Raw genomic sequence first — 21,189 nt, forward strand, 5'->3', positions numbered from 1 at the left:
AATCAAAAGTGTGAAAACAATCAGAAATTAATACGATTAATTAAATGGCTGTTGAGAACACTTTGTTCACTGTAAGACGGTTATGTACATTGGGAGGGCTTGGCACACACAATGGACCTTCCCCGCGGGCATGTGGCTTTTGCAACTGAGAAGGAAACCTTCATACTCTCGGGTTTCCCAGCACGCCTTGCGCTGCTCTTGGCGGGAAAGGTGACCTGTATCTGGGGTCAAAATCGACTGTCTCGCCTGCGCAGGCAACCGTTGAAGGAAGGCGCATGCGCGACCGACGGAGCGCGTGCCGTTTCTTTCCGGTCTCCTGGTTGCTGTCGGCCCGACTCTCCAACGATACGTAATACATGTTTGTTTCGTTTTTGTTTTCATTCTTTTCGTCTTTTGCTTTATAATGTCTTTCTCTGTTACCTCCCATCTATTTTTAAATTTCTTAAGCTCTTAGTGGTGAAACATTCAGGCGAGGGGGGAAAATGTATACCTGCTTATTTTTCACAGAGGTTCTTGAGATTAGGTGAACTCTGGCATCCAGTCCAGGCCTTATTAGGATAAATGTAAATGGTTACGATAAACAGACTCTTCTGTGAATTCTTCTAGATGAATTGTCTGGTTAAGAAAAATAAAATTGGGACAAAAAAAAAATACTCAAAACTTTTATCAAAGAAATGAGAACTCTGAATCAGTTCAAAAAATCTAAAATATGTTTTATTGCTGTTTTATGGTTGTTCCACAGGGTAGAACAATATGTTACATCCAGAGCCATGGTCAAGTTCAGGGAAGGAAAGTTACCTGATTTGGTCATTTTGAAACTACAACTTTAAAACAAAAATTAAAAGATTATTTTAAAGGATTTGGCAGGGGCAGTTTTTCATTACCTACCTGTGCAGTGTTATCAATGTTTGAATACTGTGAGGTGAAGAAAATAGTCTGTGCTTTAAAACAAAAAAAAGCGCTCTTTTAAAGCGCTTTCTTAGTAATCCCTTAAAAAAAAAAGACTTAAAGAGCTTTCTTAATAATCCTTTTTTGTGTCAGGCTTGCTAGTCAAGCGGCTTAAAATTAACAGTTTACTTAATTTTAAAGCAAAATGACCCTCTGTTTTCAAAGATTATAAGTAAAAAAAAAAAAAAAAAAGAGTTCCATTTATCCCCATAAAACTCTTTTGACTTTACATGTAGTGAACCAGATTAGAGATAAAAATAAAATGTGAAGTTAAAGCTTGTATTTCTTTTTTTTTTTTTAAAGCTTGTATTTCTGTCACAAGGTTGAATTAAAGAAAATATCAGAAGATGGCCACTGCACAATTACAGAGAACTTCTATGGTATGGTTTCTTGTATTTTAATATACTTTAATTTAGCTAATTTTATTGTTTCTTGAATTATCAACTATTTTTATGTTTGAAAGAGTTGAACCTTTGAGAGTTTAATGATGCCAGTAAACTCCATGTTTTAAGAAATGAAGATACTTGCTAAACTAATTTGAATTAATGGAGAATTTTATTGGATGCTTGATGCATTGCATTAAATTGCCCCCTCAAATTCAGCTTGCATTAGGTATCAATGAATGCTATTATATTGCTTTGATGAAATTATCACTAATAGCAGTCCTCTCCTAGAACATGAATTTTTATGCCCCACAAATATAAAATTGTCTTCTCTTCACATATCTTGCTTTACAGTTACCTGTCTGTGTTAAACCCAGTCAGTGACTAAAGAGAAAAGAAGGAAAAAATTAGATAGAAAAATCAGTGCTATCTATCCATGTGTTATGCAGTTAAACTACAAGGGGATTTCTAGTGATATTTAAGCAGTTTTTGCCTGTTAGCTTTAGACTGCCACCCTGGAAACACCCGCACAGTATAGAAGCCATCCTGATTTTCTGGGGATTCTAACCACCATGGTTAAGAATTTTGGAGAAGTACCATGTTTATGCAAAAAAACTAGATCTACTTTAAGTTCAAGAAGACTATTTTTAGTAAAGCTAAATAAAATGTTTTTAATTTCCCTTGAATTTTAGAGTGCACTGATATTTCCTAATAAGATATCAACTGAGCAGCAATCTTTAGTGTTAGTGAAGAGGCTCCTAGCAGTTTCAGTATCCTGCATCACATATTTGAGAGGAATATTTCCGGAATGTGCTTATGGAACAAGATATCTAGATGGTAACGTAATGTTTATTTAAAAACTTTCTTTAAACATGTTATTTTTTAGTTTGGCTTGCTCTAGAATGGTAGTTTTTTACTTAGAGGTTTTGTTTTTATAATAGCAGCTGTGTTGAGATGATTTGCATATCTAACAATTTACTGATTTAAAGTGCAGAATTCATTGATTCTGGGTGTATTCACCACAATCAGTTTTAAAGCATTTCATCACCACAAAAGGAAACCCCATACCCATTAAGTCACTCTCTTCTTCCCCCATTTCCAGTCCTAGGCAACCACTGATCTGCTTTCTCTCTTTTATGGATTTGCCTATTCTAGACATTTTAAATAAATGAAATCATATAATATGTGGTCCTTTGTAATTGGCTTCTTTCACCTGGCATAATGTTTTTAAGTTTCATTCATTTTGTAGCTTGGATTACTGCCTTTTTTTTGCTGAATAATATTCCATGGAATATTCCATGAAAAAAAAAAGGTAGGACTGATGTTGAAGCTGAAACTCCAATGCTTTGGCCAACTCATGTGAAGAGTTGAGTCATTGGAAAAGACCCTACTGCTGGGAGGGATTGGGGGCAGGAGGAGAAGGGGACGACAGAGGATGAGATGGCTGGATGACATCACCAACATGGGTTTGGATAGACTCCAGGAGTTGGTGATGGACAGGGAGGCCTGGCGATTCATGGGGTTGCAAAGAGTCGGACATGACTGAGCAACTGAACTGAACTGAATTCCATTTTATGAATATTCCATGTTTTGTTTATCTACTACTAGTTGATGAATATTTGGGTTGTTTCCACTTTTGGCTTTTCTAATAATGCCACAATTATATACAAATTTTTGTGTGGACATCTAAGTGATTTTTTAAAGTATATTCAATACCTTTGAAAGCACTTAATCATAAAATTTTCCCTCAATCTCTCAAGTATAATATCACCTGACATTATGCTTATAATGATGAAATAAATAGGTAAAGACATCCTATTACTTATAGTCTCCTACAGTGGTAGTATATGTTCTTGTGTTATTTTAAAGAAGTGAAAGTAATACAGCTATTTTATACTATAATAATGACTTACTGTCACATAATGTGTACCTTATATTGTTCACCAACTTTGTTGGCAATATGTTAAGCAACATGTTATGTGTGATATCTTGTTAGTTTATATTACAGGCCTATGAGTTAGATGTTATTCCTGTTTTTCACGTATGAAACCTGAGACTGATTGATCTTAGTCCTTTCCACTGTACTACTAATTGCTTCCTTGCTGGACTCTGTCTGATAGTCTTTTAACTTCTTGGTGTTTTGCAAGTATTTAATTGGGATAAGGGACCAGAGCAAATTTTCTAAGTTTCCTAGATAACAATGGCATGAAAGCATTATATCTAAGTGTTTTATAGCTTTTAAAATGGAAAATTTTTTCTATCCACCAACATGCATCCTAAGCAATTATGATTTTATTTTATAATAAGGATAAAAAGATGATTTGTTTCCATGCAACCTTTCTTTCTTTAATTTTATTAACATCAATCATCTGGAAGTTCATTGCTATTAATAATAAACCTGTAATACACAACTGAAGAAAATAATCTTCATTTTAGTTTTTCAGTTCAGTTCAGTCGCTCAGTCATGTCCCGACTCTTTGTGACCCCATGAATCGAAGCACACCAGGCCTCCCTGTCCATCACAAACTCCCGGAGTTTACTCAAAGATTTTAGATGCTTACTAATCTTAAGTACCTCTGTATCCTTATTTTTGTATTTAGATCTTTGTGTCAAAATTCTGAGAGAAGATAAAAATTGTCCAGGATCTACACAGTTAGTGAAGTGGTAAGTAAAATAAATAATAAAAGGAAATTATTTTTCTTAAATCATATTTTTTTGGTACTTTGTATACATTTAAGTGTTTAACCCAGTTTTAGTGATTTCCCCCTTTAACACTGGATACTACTTCTGCAGATCTTTGGATTTTTGCATTAAAATTTTCTTTATTTCAGACTCCATGTAAGCAGGCTTAATTTTCCTATTTTGTTCCTCTGTCTTCCTTTTTTTCATCCCCTATTGACATTTTATATTTCTACCACATTGTTTTGTTTTATTGTTTAAGCTAGTAAATAAGGGAGCGTCATTATTAACAATAATTGTGTATTAGTAATGAGATAATGAGACATTAAAAGAACTATTTTCTGGAAGTGCATTCAGTCTAAAAATGAATCCTTGATTATTTTTTAGGATGTTAGGATGCTATGATGCTTTACACAAAAAATATGTAAGTCAGTACCTCTTTATTCTTTTTTTTCATAGTTTATATTCTACAAATGTAACAGTAGTTACCATATAGTAAAAGATTAATTTAAACTAACTTGGGTATAGACCAGCCCAAAGCTAAAAATTTGAATATTTTAAAGATTAATATTCAACTTATTTAAAGCTAACAGAATTATTACTTAACAAATTTTGACAAGCCAGTTTTGATTATTAGCACTCATTTGCCATGCCCTTCTCCAGGAGATCTTCCCCATCCATGGACTGAACCTGTATCTCTCATGTCACCTGGTATTGGCAAGTGAGTTCTTTACCGCTAGCACCACCTGGGAAGCCCCATTTGCATTAATAACATATATTAACTTATAAAAGCTTAATGAATTAAAAAATCCTTTGAAATAGTTTTTTCATTAGTTTCACATGCCTTCTAAAATCATATTTATACTAATAATTTAATAAATTATTCTTCATGAGAGTTTAAAAATAAACTTACATGTAGTCTAGGTTAAACAGTGATAAGGCTTTGTGTATACTTACTGAGCTTACATTTATATCAACAAAGCAAATCTAACTCTAAAAAATTATGAAAAAGATAGAATTTTATCCATGGTTACCAGCCTTCTTCATTAAGACATTATGTTTTTAATATTCATAAAATGAGTGCCTGTTCTGTGCTAGGCACATATATTCTAGGTAGGAGCTGGTAAGTTAAAATGGTCAACAAGACAAAGAGGGCCTCTTCTGTAATGGGAAAACAACCAATAAAACCAGGAGATTAGATAACATCCAATTGTGTTAAATGCCATTAACATTTTAAGAAAAAGGATGTGGCAAATGGAGAGGTGGTGTAACTTTAGATTGAGTAGTCTGAAGAACTTCTCTGAGGAGGTGCATGTCAATGTATGGCAAAAACCACTACAATATTGTAAAGTAATTAGCCTCCAACTAATAAAAATAAATGAAAAAAAAAAAAAGAAGAAACCAGCTAGGCATTGATATTGGGAAAATATTCCTGACAGAGCATCAAATGCAAAGAGTTGGAGGGGAATTTGGCCAGTTCAAGGAATAAAAAGAAGGTCAGAGTGATTGGAGTGTGATGAGCAGAGCAAGAGAGTGGCAGGAGATGAACCTGTGAAGATAGACAGGGCCAGAGCATTCAGGGCTGAGTAGGTAGAGCTTGGACTTTATTTTAGGTACAGTAAAAGCCATTTGAAAGATTTGAGTAGAAATGTATCATCATTAGATTTATATTTTAAATTAAAAGAAAAATCACTTTGCTATTTAGAGAATATGCCATCAAAGAAGAATAAGATTGTAATTAAGGTCAATAGCACTTAATCCATTACTGAAGTACTGATGAAAAATAATGGTGTCTTAGACCAGGATGGGGCTTCCCTGGTGGCTCAGTGGTAAAGAATCCTCCCTCAATGCAGGAGACCCAGGTTCGATCCTTGGGTCAGGAAGATCCCCTGGAGGAGGGGGTGGCAACCCACACCAGTATTCTTGTCTGGAGAATCTCATGGACAGAGGAGCCAGGCAGGCTAAAGTCCATACAGTTGCCCAGAGTCAGACACGGCTGAAGCAGCTGAGCACACACACACATAGACCAGGATGACAAAGGAAAAAAATGAAAAGATTCAGGATATATCTGATGGAACTGATTGGATTTATTGATAGATTGGTTCTGGAGTATAAGAAAAGATCCAAGTTAAGGGTGACTCGGATTTTGGCAGATTACTAGAGTGAATGATTTCCTGTGATTCTCTATTCTGATAGGCCCCAAAGCCTCTTCCCTTTACTCAATGAGCAGGGCCCTGAACTGTTTTTCTTGTCTCAAAACCAGTTCTCATATTGGGTAAGATTTAATGAGTTATTTCACAATATGTATTTTTCTTGTAACTGGCAGTAATGCCTCATTTGCTTAAGTCAGTGATAGGAATTTCGACCTTCAATAAGATAACTAGAAATAGATATTTGGGGGAATAGGGAAGGATATCTGAGACACTGTTTTACCTGCAACAAATGAAGTTTGTTTTCTGTGAGATTATTTTTATTAGGAATAAATGTTGAAATAGGACAAATAATTTTTATGATCCATCATGCAAAAATATAGAATAAAAATAAGATTTTTGTTCTTTGTTATATTTCAGCTGAGGATGGTTGTTCTAGCTGTAAGTATTTTTAAATTGTATTTCCCTTATAAAAGACTGTTAAATTCAGCCTTGCTTAATTAGATAATGTTGAAACAATCTATTTATTATATCATTTGATACAAACCACTGATCTGTTCATTAGAAAAAAGTAATATTTGTTGTGGGGAGATGGGTTCTGTATTTTGTTTTACTGAATTCATTCAATATTTTAGTCTAAATATCCAGTTTAGTTCTCCTTATATGTAACTTACGTAACTCAGTTTTAAATTATTTTTAAATAGGTGTACACCAATCCAGAAGACCCTCAGGTATGTTTAAGTTAGTAAAGAAACGTAATGCCTCTAATATCTATAAGTAACATAAAAGTATAATAGTTTCTAATGCTTTAATTGTGCTTTTGTCAGTGCACTTTCACATATATTTTCACATTTGAACTTCATAAAGACTTCTGAATTAAGACAAGGCTTGTATTGTTACCCTTAAACAGATTAACACCCTTAACTGTAAGGGAGATTGTGTGACTGATTCAAGGTCACAAAGATACAAACCATTAGAAATAACCTAAATTTCCTGACTTCTGATCTTTTACAGTGTTCTTATTTTTAATGATATTCTTTTTATAGAATTATAAAAGGAGTTGAGTTTTAGAAAAATAAGATATTAATCCTTAATCTTTGACTGTAAACCCTAATCCGGTCACATCTACCTGTTCATCTGACAATTAAAGAAAGGGTTATAAGAAATGAAAGGGAAGGCTCTCGTGGAGGCAGCTAGCGCGAGGCTGTGGAGCGCTGAGCCGCGCGTCGTGCCCTGCGCTGCCCAGACTAGCGAACAATACAGTCAAGATGGCTAAAGGTGATCCCAAAAAACCAAAGGGCAAGATGTCTGCTTATGCCTTCTTTGTGCAGACGTGCAGAGAGGAACATAAGAAGAAAAACCCAGAGGTCCCTGTCAATTTTGCTGAATTTTCCAAGAAATGCTCTGAGAGGTGGAAGACCATGTCCGGGAAAGAGAAGTCGAAATTCGATGAGATGGCAAAGGCGGATAAAGTGCGCTATGATCGGGAAATGAAGGATTATGGACCAGCTAAGGGAGGCAAGAAGAAGAAGGACCCTAATGCCCCCAAGAGACCACCGTCTGGATTTTTCCTATTTTGCTCTGAATTCCGTCCCAAGATCAAGTCTACAAACCCTGGCATCTCTATTGGAGATGTGGCAAAGAAACTGGGCGAGATGTGGAATAACTTAAGTGACAGTGAGAAGCAGCCATACATCAACAAGGCAGCAAAGCTGAAGGAGAAGTATGAGAAGGATGTCGCAGACTATAAGTCTAAAGGGAAGTTTGATGGCGCCAAGGGTCCTGCTAAAGTTGCCCGGAAAAAGGTGGAAGAGGAAGATGAAGAGGAGGAGGAGGAGGAGGAGGAGGAGGAGGAAGAGGATGAATAAAAAAAAAAAAAACTGTTGATCTGTCTCCTTGTGAATACCTTAGAGTAGGGAGCGCCTTGATTGACACACCTCTCACCCAAGACGTGTCTGTTGCCCTCATTAGGTTTAATTACCCGATTGGCTCATGATCATATCTTAGTCTCTCAAAGTGCTCTAGCAGTTGTAAGTGGTTTACATTAAGTGGCCATGGGTGTCCGGAGCACCTGGAAACTGTATCAAAGTTGTACATATTTCCAAACATTTTTAAAATGAAAAGGCTCTCGTGTTCTCCTCACTCTGTGCACTTTGCTGTTGGTGTGACAAGGCATTTAAAGATGTTTCTGGCATTTTTTTTTTTAATTTGTAAGGTGGTGTGTTAATTCTATGGTCATTGGCTAGAAATCCCGAGTTCTCAACTGTACATATCTATAGTTTGTAAAAAGAACAAAGCAACCGAGACACACTCTTGATGCTCCTTGCTTGGTGTGGAGGCTGTGGGGGCAATGCCTTCCAGAGGGGCCGTAGCTCAGGGCGTGCACTGCGGGGCTGGACCTGTGGACACTGCAGTGGGCATCCATTTAGCTTCAGGTTGTCTTGTTTTTGTATATAGCGACATAGCATCCCGCTGCCATTCTTAGCTGTGGAAAGGGGAGGGGGGTCAGCAGGCATGAGAAGTGTTTTGGATCCTTTTTAGTTGAAGTGCGGTAGTTTTAAACTGTTGTTTTTTTTTTTTAAACAAACTGTAGAACTGTTCATTGTCAGCAAAGCCAAGAGCCACTGCACCAGTGAAAGTTCAAGAACCTTCTGTACTAAACACAATCTGCAATGTTCTGTTATTTTTTTTTGTATGTTTAGAATGTTGAAATGTTTTTGAAGTTAAATAAACAGTATTACATTTTAAAAAAAAAAAAAAGAAATGAAAGGGAAAACCAGAAGACAAGAAACAAAAGGGTGTACTTCCCTGCTGATCCAGGGGTTAGGAATCCACATGCCAATGCAAAGGACACAGGTTTGATCCCTGGGTTAGGAGGATCCTATATGCCCTGGAACTGCTAAGCCAGTGCTGCACAACTACTGAGCCCACGCACCTGGAGCCTTTTCTAAATTGTTTTCTGCCTTTTCTAAATCCACCTTGTACATCTGGAAGTTCTCAGTACTGGTACCGTTGAAGCCTAGCTTGAAGGATTTTGAACATTACCTTGCTAGCATGTAAAATAAGTGCAACTGTATAGAAGTTTGAACATTCTTTGGCATTGCCGTTCTTTGGAATTGGAATGACAACTGATCTTTTCCAGGCCTGTGGCCACTGCTGAGTTTTCCAAATTTGCTGGCATATTGAGTGCAGTACTTTAGCAGCAGCATCTTTTAGGATTTGAAATAGCTCACCTGGAATTTCATCACCTCCACTAACTTTGTTTGTAGTAATGCTTGTGCTTACCGTATAATAAGAATTTAAGTCCTGTGCTTAACCATTCTGTTAGTGGAAGAGATGTGCTACCTCCTTTACCTGCCTGTGAAGGAGTTCCTGCCCTCTGGTATGTAAAACATAAATTGCAGTGAGTGGGGAATAAGTATCTTACCGGCAATGAAGTCCCAATTCCCAAACCCTGGGAATTGACTATTTAGGATTGGAAAGTTTCAATGGATGAATATGGATTGTCATGCAGAAAGAATTATTAAATGGTGAGACATAAAAAAATCCATATATAGCTACTTAGCCACCAGTATTATGTATCAGATTCGTAACTATGATATTTTCTATTTTAGACAATTTCAGAATGTTACCAATTTAAATTCAAGTACACCAGTAATGGACCAGTCATGGACTTTACAAGGTAATTATCATTCTATGGTTTTCTCTTCATATTGCAGATTACCACTTATTCATAATAATACTGTATAGCTAAACTTTAGAAATAATTCTGAAACTTCTCGAACATCCCTAATGTACTATCAAGGATACAAAATATCTTTGGAGTGGCTGCAAGCCAGAATTCTGCAGATAATTGTATATATTTTAATTGCGAAACAGAGCCAAAGAGTAGGAAATCTATTGTATGCTTACGTGATTAGAAATACAATAAAATTCATCATTTGTTTCCTTTAAAAAACAGCTTACATAAAATGTGTATTAATATATGTAAATTAGTTTAGAATTATAATATTAGCAATGATATTAAATGTTTTATAATAGTGGTATTAAACACATGAAATCGTAACTTTTAACTTAACAACTTGATACGTTAATAGGAATAAGAATCTTAGGTAGTAAAACATGAAGTTATGTTATTAGAAGCTGTGGATGTCATAAAAGAAACTCTGATTCTCTTCTAGTAAAAACCAAAGCAATGAACCTAATATGTCATCTGCTGACACCAAGAAAGCAAGTATTCTTCTCATTCGCAAGATTTATATTCTAATGCAAAATCTGGGACCTTTACCTAATGATGTTTGTTTGACCATGAAACTTTTTTACTACGATGAAGGTACTATTTCCAGATCATCCTGTTTTAGTTGGTACCTGTTTATTTTATTATTAATGAAACAGTTGGTTTCCATCCCAAGTATTTTTAGGCACCTAAATTGTTTTTTTAATATATATATAATATTTTAATTATAAATTTTCGACTTCATGTTGATATATGAAAAAATGTACACTTCTCCAGTAATAAGAACATGTCCATTGGAAGCTCAGGTTCATTCATAACTAAAGAAATGAAGCAATGAGATACCAGATTTCACTTATCAGATCATACAACTTATAAAATCATTATTGGCAGGGGTGTGGGGGGAAGCAAGCACTTTTGTATACTCTTGAGAGAATGTAACCATTAATGTGCCATGTAACATTTTAAGAGGACTATTTGGCAATATAAAAATTTTAAGTGCTGCTGCTGCTGCTGCTGCTGCTGCTAAGTCGCTTCAGTAGTGTCCCACTCTGTGCACCTCCATAGACGGCAGCCCACCAGGCTCCGCCGTCCCATATTCTCTTTCCTTTTTTTTTCCCCACATTCTCTTTAATCCAGAAATTCTGTAGCTAGAAAAGTATCTTGGGAATATACGTAGACAAATATGCAAGATTATATGTTTATGCATTATTGCATTTGTTAAACTGGAAACAAACTGGAAATTTAACCTTGAATGTTCTTTATTGGAGGATTGAGTAAATTATAATGCAGCTATATAATAGAATGCTATGCAAGCTATTTAAAAGAATGTGCTGATAAATTGTTATCCAAAAAATATTAAAAGCAGATTAAAAAGTGATGTTGAAAGCAGCTAGGTACAGAAGACTATGACTTCATTTGTGCTTTTTAAGAATATATATATATATATATATTTCATGCATAGTATCTTCTAGAAGAACACAAAGCATCAACAATAACTAACATTTACTGAATACTTTTTCTGTGTCAGTTCTGTTCTGATCATTTATAGACTTCAGTAGCACAGTGACCCTATGAGGTCGGTACTAGTATTTTCCCCGCTTGACAGATGAGGAAACCGAATCAAGAATGACAAATAGTTTCCTCAAGTCACATAGCTAATCAAGTGTAAGGAAAAAAGTTTACCTTTAAGGAATAAAATAGGAACTTGGAGATAGTAGGAGACTGCATTTTAGTTAATACTATATGTCCTTCTATACTATTTAAAACTTCTTTAATATGCTGTATATTCTATAATAATAAAAATCAATATATTTTCTTCAATTTCATGAACAGCATAGTTTATACTTACTTTTCTGCAGTTACACCCCCAGATTACCAGCCTCCTGGTTTTAAGGATGGTGATTGTGAAGGAGTGATATTTGAAGGGGAGCCTATGTACTTAAATGTGGGAGAAGTTCCAACACCTTTTCACACTTTCAAAGTAAAAGTGACCACTGAGAGAGAACGAATGGAAAATATTGGTTCAGGTATATTATCACCAAAACAATTAAAAACACCACTTCAAAAAATTCTTACGGACAAAGATGATGTAGAAGATGACCAGGAGCATTATACAAGTGTAAGTATATTTAAAGAGTTAGAAAGTACAGTAGTAATGAATGTTTTATTCAATTCTGAGTACTTTAATAGCTGTAAATACTTATTATCACCATAAACTCAAGTTTGAAAGGTACTGTAAAGAAGGTTTAGGCTTGTGGTTTCAAAACTTTTCATGTGGGTGCAAAGAATATTATTCTCAGAAATTTAAAAGCACAACTATTGTGAATGAAGTAGGGAATGGTCCTGGAGGCCCAGCCATTCACCATCTCACCTACAATCATGGTGGACTCTTAAGAAAACCCCTTTGTCTGGAGCATAATTTGAAAACCATGGAATCCCCGGGTGGTCCTGTGGTTAGGACTTGGCACTTTCACTATCTGGGTCTGTGTTCAAAAAAAGAAAAGAAAACCACTGAATGACTCCAGTCACCCAGACTAATGCTGGAATCTTTTCTTCATCTCCCCTATTAATTGCTCATGTAAGACTGTGGTTGAATTTCTTCAGGGCCTGAAAACTCAGTGTCCTGAAGGAGCTTGGAAGTTCCTGGAATGCAGGATAAGTGTCTTATTCAGCTTTGTATTTCTTCTGTACCTAGCATTTAGATTTACAGAATGTATTCTCAATATTGGTTGAATGAATGGATGAATTGAAGTATTTAAAAAGCTTTTTTTAAAATTATAGCCTCATTCCCAGAAAATCTTCCATCATTATTGTGTGTGTTCTTTAATCTAACCTTTGTGGTTTTCTCTTGCCTCATTTTATTCTAAATTAATGATCACAGTTCTTGTTATAGGGACTAACTATTCTGTTTTAGGCTCTGTAGCCAAGTCCTTACAAACAGAAAACTCAATTTTCAACCAGTTCAGTCAAGAAAGAATCGTCTTCCTAAAACCTAAATGCCAGTCTTGCTTTATAAACAAATATGGCTGGGATTTATGAAGCATTCTTTAAAATATTTAAAGCTCTTTGACATATGTCACAAGGGGAATAATAATTATAAAGTATACATCAAACCTTTGCTATTTCTGTCATACCATAACTGTGCTTATCCTTTCCCAACTCGCTGAAGAGAGTTTGGAGTTTATACTAGTATCTATACAGAAATTTCAGAGCTACGGAAGTTGTAGCTTATTGTGTCACCATGTCTAATTCAATGCTCTCAAACAGTAGTAAGATCTGGGGTTCTTAGAATCATCATACGTTTTTCAAAAAGTTGTATATTTTTACTACCTACTTTCAAGCAATCTTGCAAAGTAAAGAAAAATAGGATTTTAACTTTGGATAAATAAGTATCCTTATTTTAAGTATAGGACCGCTTTATTTGTAGAAAGCATGAGGTCATTGTAGTGTTATGTTATATTTAACCTTCATGTAAAACAAGCTTGTTAATAAATACTACCCAGTTGCTTTAATTTCTTTTTGGAATGTGTCCATTTTTTTCCTTCATGTAATTATGTAGGATGAGTTTGACACTGATACTAAAATGGAAGAGCAGGAAAAAAACCCTGGCTATTCTGTACATAGAGGTGAGAAGTTAATGAAAATGTAAATTAATTCACTTTCAATTCAGCTTTATACCATTTTAACTCTTTTAATTATTTATTTTTTTAACAGAACCAAGTTTCATTTGTGAGGACGATGAAGTGAAATCTAAAGGAAGTCCAGATTTTTCAATTTCTCATTCTCAGGTATAAACTTTACAGTTCTATCTCACTTTTAACTTGAATTTTTTCAAAAGACAGGTTCTTATATGCTTATCTGGTTATTTCTCAGATTTTCTTATATTCTAGGTATTTTAGAATAAAATTAGTTATTAAGAATGCTTACTAACAAAATTTGGGAATTATATGTTGAAAAGTTTTGAGTGTATTATTGTTTGATTTGTTTAGTAATAAACCTAAATACTGTTCAAAGAATCTCAGAATTTCAGAGGTAAATAGAATCTTAAGTAATTATTAATTTAACTCAACCACCCTTTGTATTTGCAAATAGAATATATAGTACATTTTTGTTGCCTTGGAGCAGAACATGTTTAATTTTGTTTTCTATATATAGTAAAATCTTGAAATAACATTTAGAAAAAATCAACATGAAAATAATGGGGCTGATGATTGCCTACCTTCTTCTGCACAGCCCTTCTCCAGTGGGTGTGGACTGAAGTTCTTATGTTTTGAAAGAGTGGTCTATAGTGATAATTTCGATCTTTCTCAATTCAGTGAATGGTCAATGTACAGTATACAGTGTCAGTTTCAGTACCTTTCCCTTTGTACTTTTTATGGAAGTAAGAATCAACACAAAATTATTGACTTTCATTAACTCAACATAGCAAGACCCTAAATTTTATGTGATTGAATTTTTGACCCCCATTATTATGAAAAGCTTCTCATATTATTTTAGTGGTTTCATGTAATTATTTTCTTTTCTAGGTTGAGCAGTTAGTCAGTAAAACATCTGAACTTGATATGTCTGAAAGCAAAACAAGAAGTGGAAAAATTTTTCAGAATAAAATGGTAAAAGCATCTCTTTAGATTTGATTTCATTCTAACCTTGTAATTTTCCCTGTAGTTGAGTTTATTTTGCTTTTAATACTTCATTTATTGGACCAACATTTAGTAAGCAAATACTATTAATATGTGTCACTTTACTAGGTACTGGAAATATAATATGCTCTTAGCTTAAAGTTTAGTAATTTGAGGTAAACAAGCAGTGATATAGCACTATGATAGCAGTCAGAATAGGCTACATAGAGATACAAAGGAAAGAATGGTTAATTTTACTGAAGGTGCAGTGGAGAGGGAAATCCAGAAGAAGCTTTGAGAAGTGACACTATCCTCCAGACTCCCAAGGAAATTTCCAAGAATGCTAAAGTGTTCCCATGTTCTATCTTGTGAGTTGGTTATGTTATAATAATCCATTAAAAATGATTATACATTAAAATATATATACATACATATCTTACATAAAGTGAATCTCATATTTTAAGGAAAAAACACCCCTCCTTTATTTTAGTTTTTTATATGAGTTGTACTAAATAGAGATTTGGGCTTCCCAGGTGACACTAGTGGTAAAGAACCCTTTTGCCAGTGCAGGAGACGCAAGAGAACATGAGTTCCATCCTTGGGTCAGGAAGATCCCCTGGAGTGGGAAGTGGCAACCCACTCCAGTATCCTTGCCTGGAGGATCCCATGAACAGGGGAGCCTGGCGGACTGTGGTCCATAGGGTCACAAAGAGTAGAACACAATTGAGGCAACTTAGCATGTATGCAAATAGAGGTTTATATTTTATTTTAGGCCTTTTAAGTTACTCTCCAAGGTTCAAAGGTAAATAAAAAGCATTCTATAAAATATATGAGCTATTATATCAGGGAATTCCCTGGCAGTCCAGTGGTTATGACTCCATGCTTTTGCTGCAGGGGCACAGGTTCAATCCCTGGTCAGGTAGCTAAGATCCCACATGCTGCACAGCTCAACAACAAAAAATATATCCAAAGTTAGGAAACAAATGGCACACTCTAACAGTGGTATGCTGGAGGATTTCTTTCCCCCTCTTCATTCAGTGACATCATGTTTTTCCTACCTAGCTTGAAACTGGACGTAATGAAAGTATTCACAGCATTGTTTTTGTTCAGTAGCACAGTCATGTCTGACTCTTTGCAACCCCATGGATTGCGGCACGCCAGGCTCCCCTGTCCTTCACCATCTCCCAGAGTTTGCTAAACTCATGTCCATTGAGTCATTGATGCCATCCAACCATCTCATCCTCTGTCATCGCCTTCTCCTCATGCCTTCAGTCTTTCCCAGCATTGGGATCTTTTCCAACGAGTCGGCTCTTCATTTCAGGTGGCCAAAGTATTGGAGCTTTAGCTTCAGCATCAGTCCTTCCAATGAATATTCAGGGTTGATTTCCTTTAGGATTGACTAGTTTGATCTCCTTGCTGTCCAAGGGACTCTCAAGAATCTTCCCCAGCACCACAGTTCGAAAGCATCATGTAAGTCTTCAGTGCTCAGCCTTCTTTATGGTCCAACTCTCACATCCATACATGACTACTGGAAAAACCATAGCTCTAACTAGACAGACTTTTGTCGGTAAAGTGATGTCTCTGCTTTTCAACATGCTGTCTAGGTTGGGCATAGCTTTTCTTCCTAGGAGCAAGTGTCTTTTGATTTCATGGCTTCTGTCACCATCTGCAGTGATTTTGGAGTCCAAGAAAATAAAATCTGTCACTGTTTCATTTTTTCCCATCTATTTGCTGTGAAGTGATGGGACTGGATGCCATGATGTTAGTTTTTTGAATGTTGAGTTTTAAGTCAGCCTTTTCACTCTCCTCTTTCATCTTCATCAGGAGGCCCTCTAGTTCCTCTTTGCTTTCTGCCATTAGGGTGGTATCATGTGCATATCTGAGGTGGTTGATATTTCTCTCAGCAGTCTTGATTCCAACTTGTGCTTCATGCAGCCCAACATTTCACATGATGTACTCTACATATAAGTGAAATAAACCGGGTAACAATATATAGCCTTAACATACTCCTTTCCCAATTTTGAAGTAGTCCATTGTTTCATGTCCAGTTTAACTGTTGCTTCTTGACCTGCATACAGTTTTCTCATGAGGTGGTCTGGTTCTCCCTTCTCTTGAAGAGTTCTGCATAGTTTGTTGTGATCCACACAGTCAAAAGCTTTGGTGTAGTCAATGAAGCAGAAGTAAATGTTTTTCTGGAATTCCCTTGCTTTTTGTGTGATCCAGGGGATGTTGGCAATTTGCTCTCTGGTTCTTCTGCCTTTTCTAAACCCAGCTTGTGCATCTGAAAGTTCTTGGTTCGTGTACTGTTGAAGCCTAGTTTGAAGGATTTTGAACATTACCTTGCTACCATGTGAAATGAGCGCATTGTACAGCAGTTTGAACATTCTTTGGCATTGCCCTTCTTTGGAATTGGAATGAAAACTGACCTTTTCCAGTCCGTTGGCCATGCCTTAACCTCAGGATTTATTTCTCCCAGAGAACTGGTTGTTAAATATTAACCAGAACACCACTGATGATAGTACCATTTTTAGGTGTCCTTTTTTCCCCCCACATTCTTGATGGAAAGTTAGAACTGGGAAGCAAGAAATAAAAGAATTCCAAAAATTACTATCTTTTGCAGCAAAATGTTCTTTCTAGGCAGCTTCTTTTTTTTTTTTTTTTTGGCAGCTTCTATTTAAATGAGTATCCTTTACTATCCTTTACTCCACTGAAGTACTCCTAATTTTGTCAGTAGTGACTGAATTATGGCTAGAAACAGGCAGGAAATGAAAATATTTAATATATATAGTAAGGCAGTTATTGAAAAGTACATTTTGAGCATCAGAAAATAAATATGTACTTTTAGAGGATAATACTATGACAACTAATAACTTGTCACCATCTAATATTCATTTTAAAAGCTGTATATGTAGCATTATTCACAATAGCCAAAAGATGGGGGAAAAACCCTAAATGTTCCTAACAGATGAATGGATAAACAAAATGTGGTGTATCCATACAGTAGACTATTATTATTCAGCCATAAAAAGGAATGAAGTATCAGTCCATGCTACAACTTGGATGAACCCTGAAAACATTATGCTCAGTGAAAGAAACCAATCATACACACACACATGCAAAAGTATTACATGGTTCCATTTATATGAAAGTCCAAAATAAGGATTTCTGTAGACACAGTCTTAATGCTGGTGGAAGAATGGGGGAATAGTGGAGTGATAGCTCCACCCCATGGACTAACAGGCTCCTCTGTCCATGGGATTTTCCAGGCGAGAATACTGGAGTGGGTTGCCATTTCCTTCTCCAGGAGCTCTTCCCAACCCAGGGATTGAACCTGGGTCTCCCTCATTGTAGGCAGACACTTTACCGTCTAAGCTGCCAGGGAAGAGTACAGGATTTCTTTTTAGAGGATATATTGTGTGCTCAGTCATGTCCAACTCTTTGGAGCTTCATGGACTGTAGCCCGACAGGGTCCTCTGTTCATGAAGTTTTCCAGTCAAGAATACTGAAGTGGGTTGTCATTTCCTACTCCAGCGGATCTTCCCAACCAGGGGATCAAATTCAGGTCTCATGTGTCTCCTGCATCGTCAGGCAGATTTTTTACCACTAGTGTCATTGGGGAAGCCTTTTAGAGGGTGAAAGTACTCTAAAATTGACTGCGGTGATGGTTGCACAACTCTGTGACTATACTTAAAACCACTGAAGTTTGTATATTTTAAATAGATGAATTTTATGTATCCTAATTATATCTCAGTAAAGTTGTTTTTTTAAAAACTGCATATAGTTGCCTGTGGTTGAACAATCATGCTGATTGTTCTTTGAGAAGTAACCAATTGGTAATTATTCTTTCTTTATGGAGGCTAATGGAAATCAACAAGTAAAATCTTCTAAGGAAAATCGGAAGAGAACTCAGCTTGAATCTGGGAAAACAGTAAGTCTTATAATAATATATAGGTTGAATGAAATGGCAAGTATCAGAATATTATTGCTGTAGATTAAGTTAATGATAAATGTGATATCCCTGGATATACCTCAGAGCTCTAGTTTTCAGATCTTGTTTAAATATATTTGATTCTAAAAAATTGGGTGATTTTAAAATAAAATGTGGTACATTGTTTTATTAATTTTCCCATGTAAACATTTACTGTCTTATTCCATGAATGATTTGAAATAGTTGGAGGAATGTATAAAGTAAAAATCAACATCAGGAAAAATATGAATAGAATAAGAAAAAAATGAGAGTACAAGAATACTCAGGCCATTTTATTTATGTAGAATTAAAATTGAGCCACAGATTTGATCTGAGGTTTCTACAAATTAAAACTAAAGTAGAAACAAGATAAGTTACTAAATCCACATGTTCTCTAAAAATATAGCATCTCCTCTTAGTACCTTAGAAAATTTTCCTGACCTAAATTCTGTAACAAGTTGTGTTATATTTGGAACCTTATTTTAGCAAATCAGATAATGTGTTTGTCATTTCTGAGATGAATATTTATATGTTTTCAACCAGAATTTTGAGTATTATTAGTAGGTTAAAATTAGACAACTTAGGGACTTGCTTGGCAGACCAGTGGTTAAGACTCCACGTTTCCAGTGCACGAGGTGTGGGTTTGATCCTTGGTCTGGCATATAAGAACATACATGCCATGTGGCATGGCCAAAAAGTAAAAATCTTTTTAAAAATTAGATAACTGAAAAAAATAAATAAAAATTAGATAACTGAAAACTTTTGAAAATCAAATGTTAAAGGGATAGTCTCAAAGATATAGTTGGTTAATCCTGTTTTCAATTTATGTATCTTAAAAAGGAAATGGAATAACCTGACATTTCACTAATAGATTAGTTTCTTTAGTTTTTCCCAATATTTTAAGCCTTGATTTTTTTCTGCAAAATCATAATCCAGTTTGTATCATTAGTGAGTTTTACCAGAGAAATAAAAACTCTGTAATTCAGAATCTTGTTAGCAATTTTCCTAATTCATCCTCCCATTCATTCAAGGGTACATTGAATGTCTAAAATTATCAGGCACTGCTAAATACCAGTGAAACAAAAAGCAAAACATGATTTAAATCTTACATGATGCCAAAGTGAAATGTTTCTCTATTTGCATCTCATTTTTTAATCTTCCCCCCTTCTCACTCCCCTCAAAATATTTTACTGTTTTGAGGTGGTGGTTCAGTTTCTAACTCATCTCCAACTCTTTGCAACCCCATGAACTATAGCATGCCAGGCTCCTCTGTCCATGGGATTTCTCAGGCAAGAATACTGGAATGGGTTGCCATTTCCTATCCAGGGAATCTTCCCAACTCAGGGATCAAAACCAGATCTCTTGCATTGCAGGCAGTTGCCTGCATTTGGAGCAGATTTTTTACCAACTGAGCTACCAGGGAAGTTCTACTATTTTGCGACGTAATATAAAATCTTCTAACTACTCCAGTATCCCTAATGAAAACCTTACACTTTGCAAGACTGTTTTCAGCAGCCATCAGGAGATATAAATAACAAAATTTTTAAAATAAGAAAAGGAAGGAATGGAGGAAGGAAGAAAGGGAAGAAGGAAACTCAGAGACACACAAAAAAACTCTAAAGATATTTAAACTGGAAAGTATTCTTAGTAGTTGTTTTCTTTTGACAGGTCCTTCATCACTTTGATTCTTCTAGTCAGGAGTCAGTGCCAAAAAGAAGAAAGTTTAGTGAACCGAAGGAGCATATATAAAACTTTTTTTTTCTGCATGTTTGCAGAGTTCTTCACAACGCTTAAACTAAAGGTCGCTATTTTACTGTTTTAAGTTGTGTTTGTCCTACCTCTGAAAACTTAAATATAGTCTTAAGCAGTCAGCACACTAAAATGAATCCTTAACTATCATATTATGATCCTTAATCTTATCTGAGACAAATTCAAGAGAACTTTAGTATAAAAACAGAAGTACCAGTGTCATAATTCTATTAATTATCCTCTCGATATTGATGTATCTTCTATTTTGGCAGACACTTCCTTTAAACACACTAATTTTTTAAGGCCCTCTAAAAGCCATTTTTTGAAGTAAACAATGTTTATTTTTGTATTAAATTTTTCTAGAAATTCACTTTTTACCTATGTTAAAACTACAGTTTAACTGGCTGTATTTGTTAATTGTGTTATTAAAACAATGTCTTTAGTACTTTGATACAATGTATTAACATGATAATATATAATGTACAATTTAAAATTGGTACTTTACCTTTTTAAATAATTTTTACAAGACAAAATGACTGATTTTAAAATCTAGCATTTTTGGCAGCATAAATAAAATATTGTTCAGTGTCTAGGCTCTCTCATGGCTTCTAATTTTTATTTAAATAGTAGAAAATGTTTAGGCACTAATTTTGAAATCATTTTGGTAGATGTTTCTTTCAAGAGTTGAGCACACTTCCTAGAACTTTTGGGTGGTAGTGTGAAAGATACTGTGCCTTTAGTGAGAAACCTGGGACCTGGTTCTAGACTTGACTATTTCTTGTGCTCCGGAAAAGGAAGGCTTAAAACTTAGTCTGTTTGCCTCTTGTATTTTCAGCAGCGATATCCTAAAAAATACACATTATCCATGAACTTGCCAGTAAGAAACAGTAATGGAAAATGTTAGTATGAATGCTGGGGTAGAAATGTGCCTATCCTGTTTAATGTAACCAAATAAACG

The 21,189-nt window shown here is 35.3% G+C and overlaps 2 protein-coding genes across 3 annotated transcripts; both read left to right on the plus strand.

The window, feature by feature from the left end:
- Positions 1–186: 186 nt before the first annotated feature.
- Positions 187–20,821, plus strand: HORMAD1 (HORMA domain containing 1). 2 transcript variants are annotated; one of them, XM_043878260.1, is made up of 15 exons: positions 187–349; positions 1,252–1,328; positions 2,024–2,168; positions 3,932–3,995; positions 4,398–4,434; positions 6,581–6,601; positions 6,865–6,891; positions 9,775–9,842; positions 10,342–10,493; positions 11,756–12,015; positions 13,456–13,522; positions 13,611–13,684; positions 14,423–14,506; positions 18,372–18,443; positions 20,151–20,821. In XM_043878260.1, the coding sequence occupies exons 2-15, from the start codon at positions 1,296–1,298 to the stop codon at positions 20,229–20,231; spliced, it is 1,185 nt and encodes a 394-aa protein (XP_043734195.1). In that variant the 5' UTR covers positions 187–349; positions 1,252–1,295; the 3' UTR covers positions 20,232–20,821. The 2 variants fall into 2 exon arrangements, with proteins under 2 accessions (XP_043734195.1, XP_043734194.1); XM_043878259.1 differs by lacking the exon at positions 4,398–4,434 and adding an exon at positions 6,207–6,285 and having other exon boundaries at positions 20,151–20,626.
- On the plus strand, positions 7,345–8,053 carry LOC122677938 (high mobility group protein B3). Its single transcript, XM_043878261.1, has one exon. It carries the CDS (start codon positions 7,429–7,431, stop codon positions 8,026–8,028), a length of 600 nt encoding a protein of 199 aa, XP_043734196.1. The 5' UTR covers positions 7,345–7,428; the 3' UTR covers positions 8,029–8,053.
- Positions 20,822–21,189: the final 368 nt, after the last annotated feature.

This window comes from Cervus elaphus, chromosome 20 (genome assembly GCF_910594005.1).
Source record: "Cervus elaphus chromosome 20, mCerEla1.1, whole genome shotgun sequence".
Lineage (NCBI taxonomy): Eukaryota > Metazoa > Chordata > Mammalia > Artiodactyla > Cervidae > Cervus > Cervus elaphus.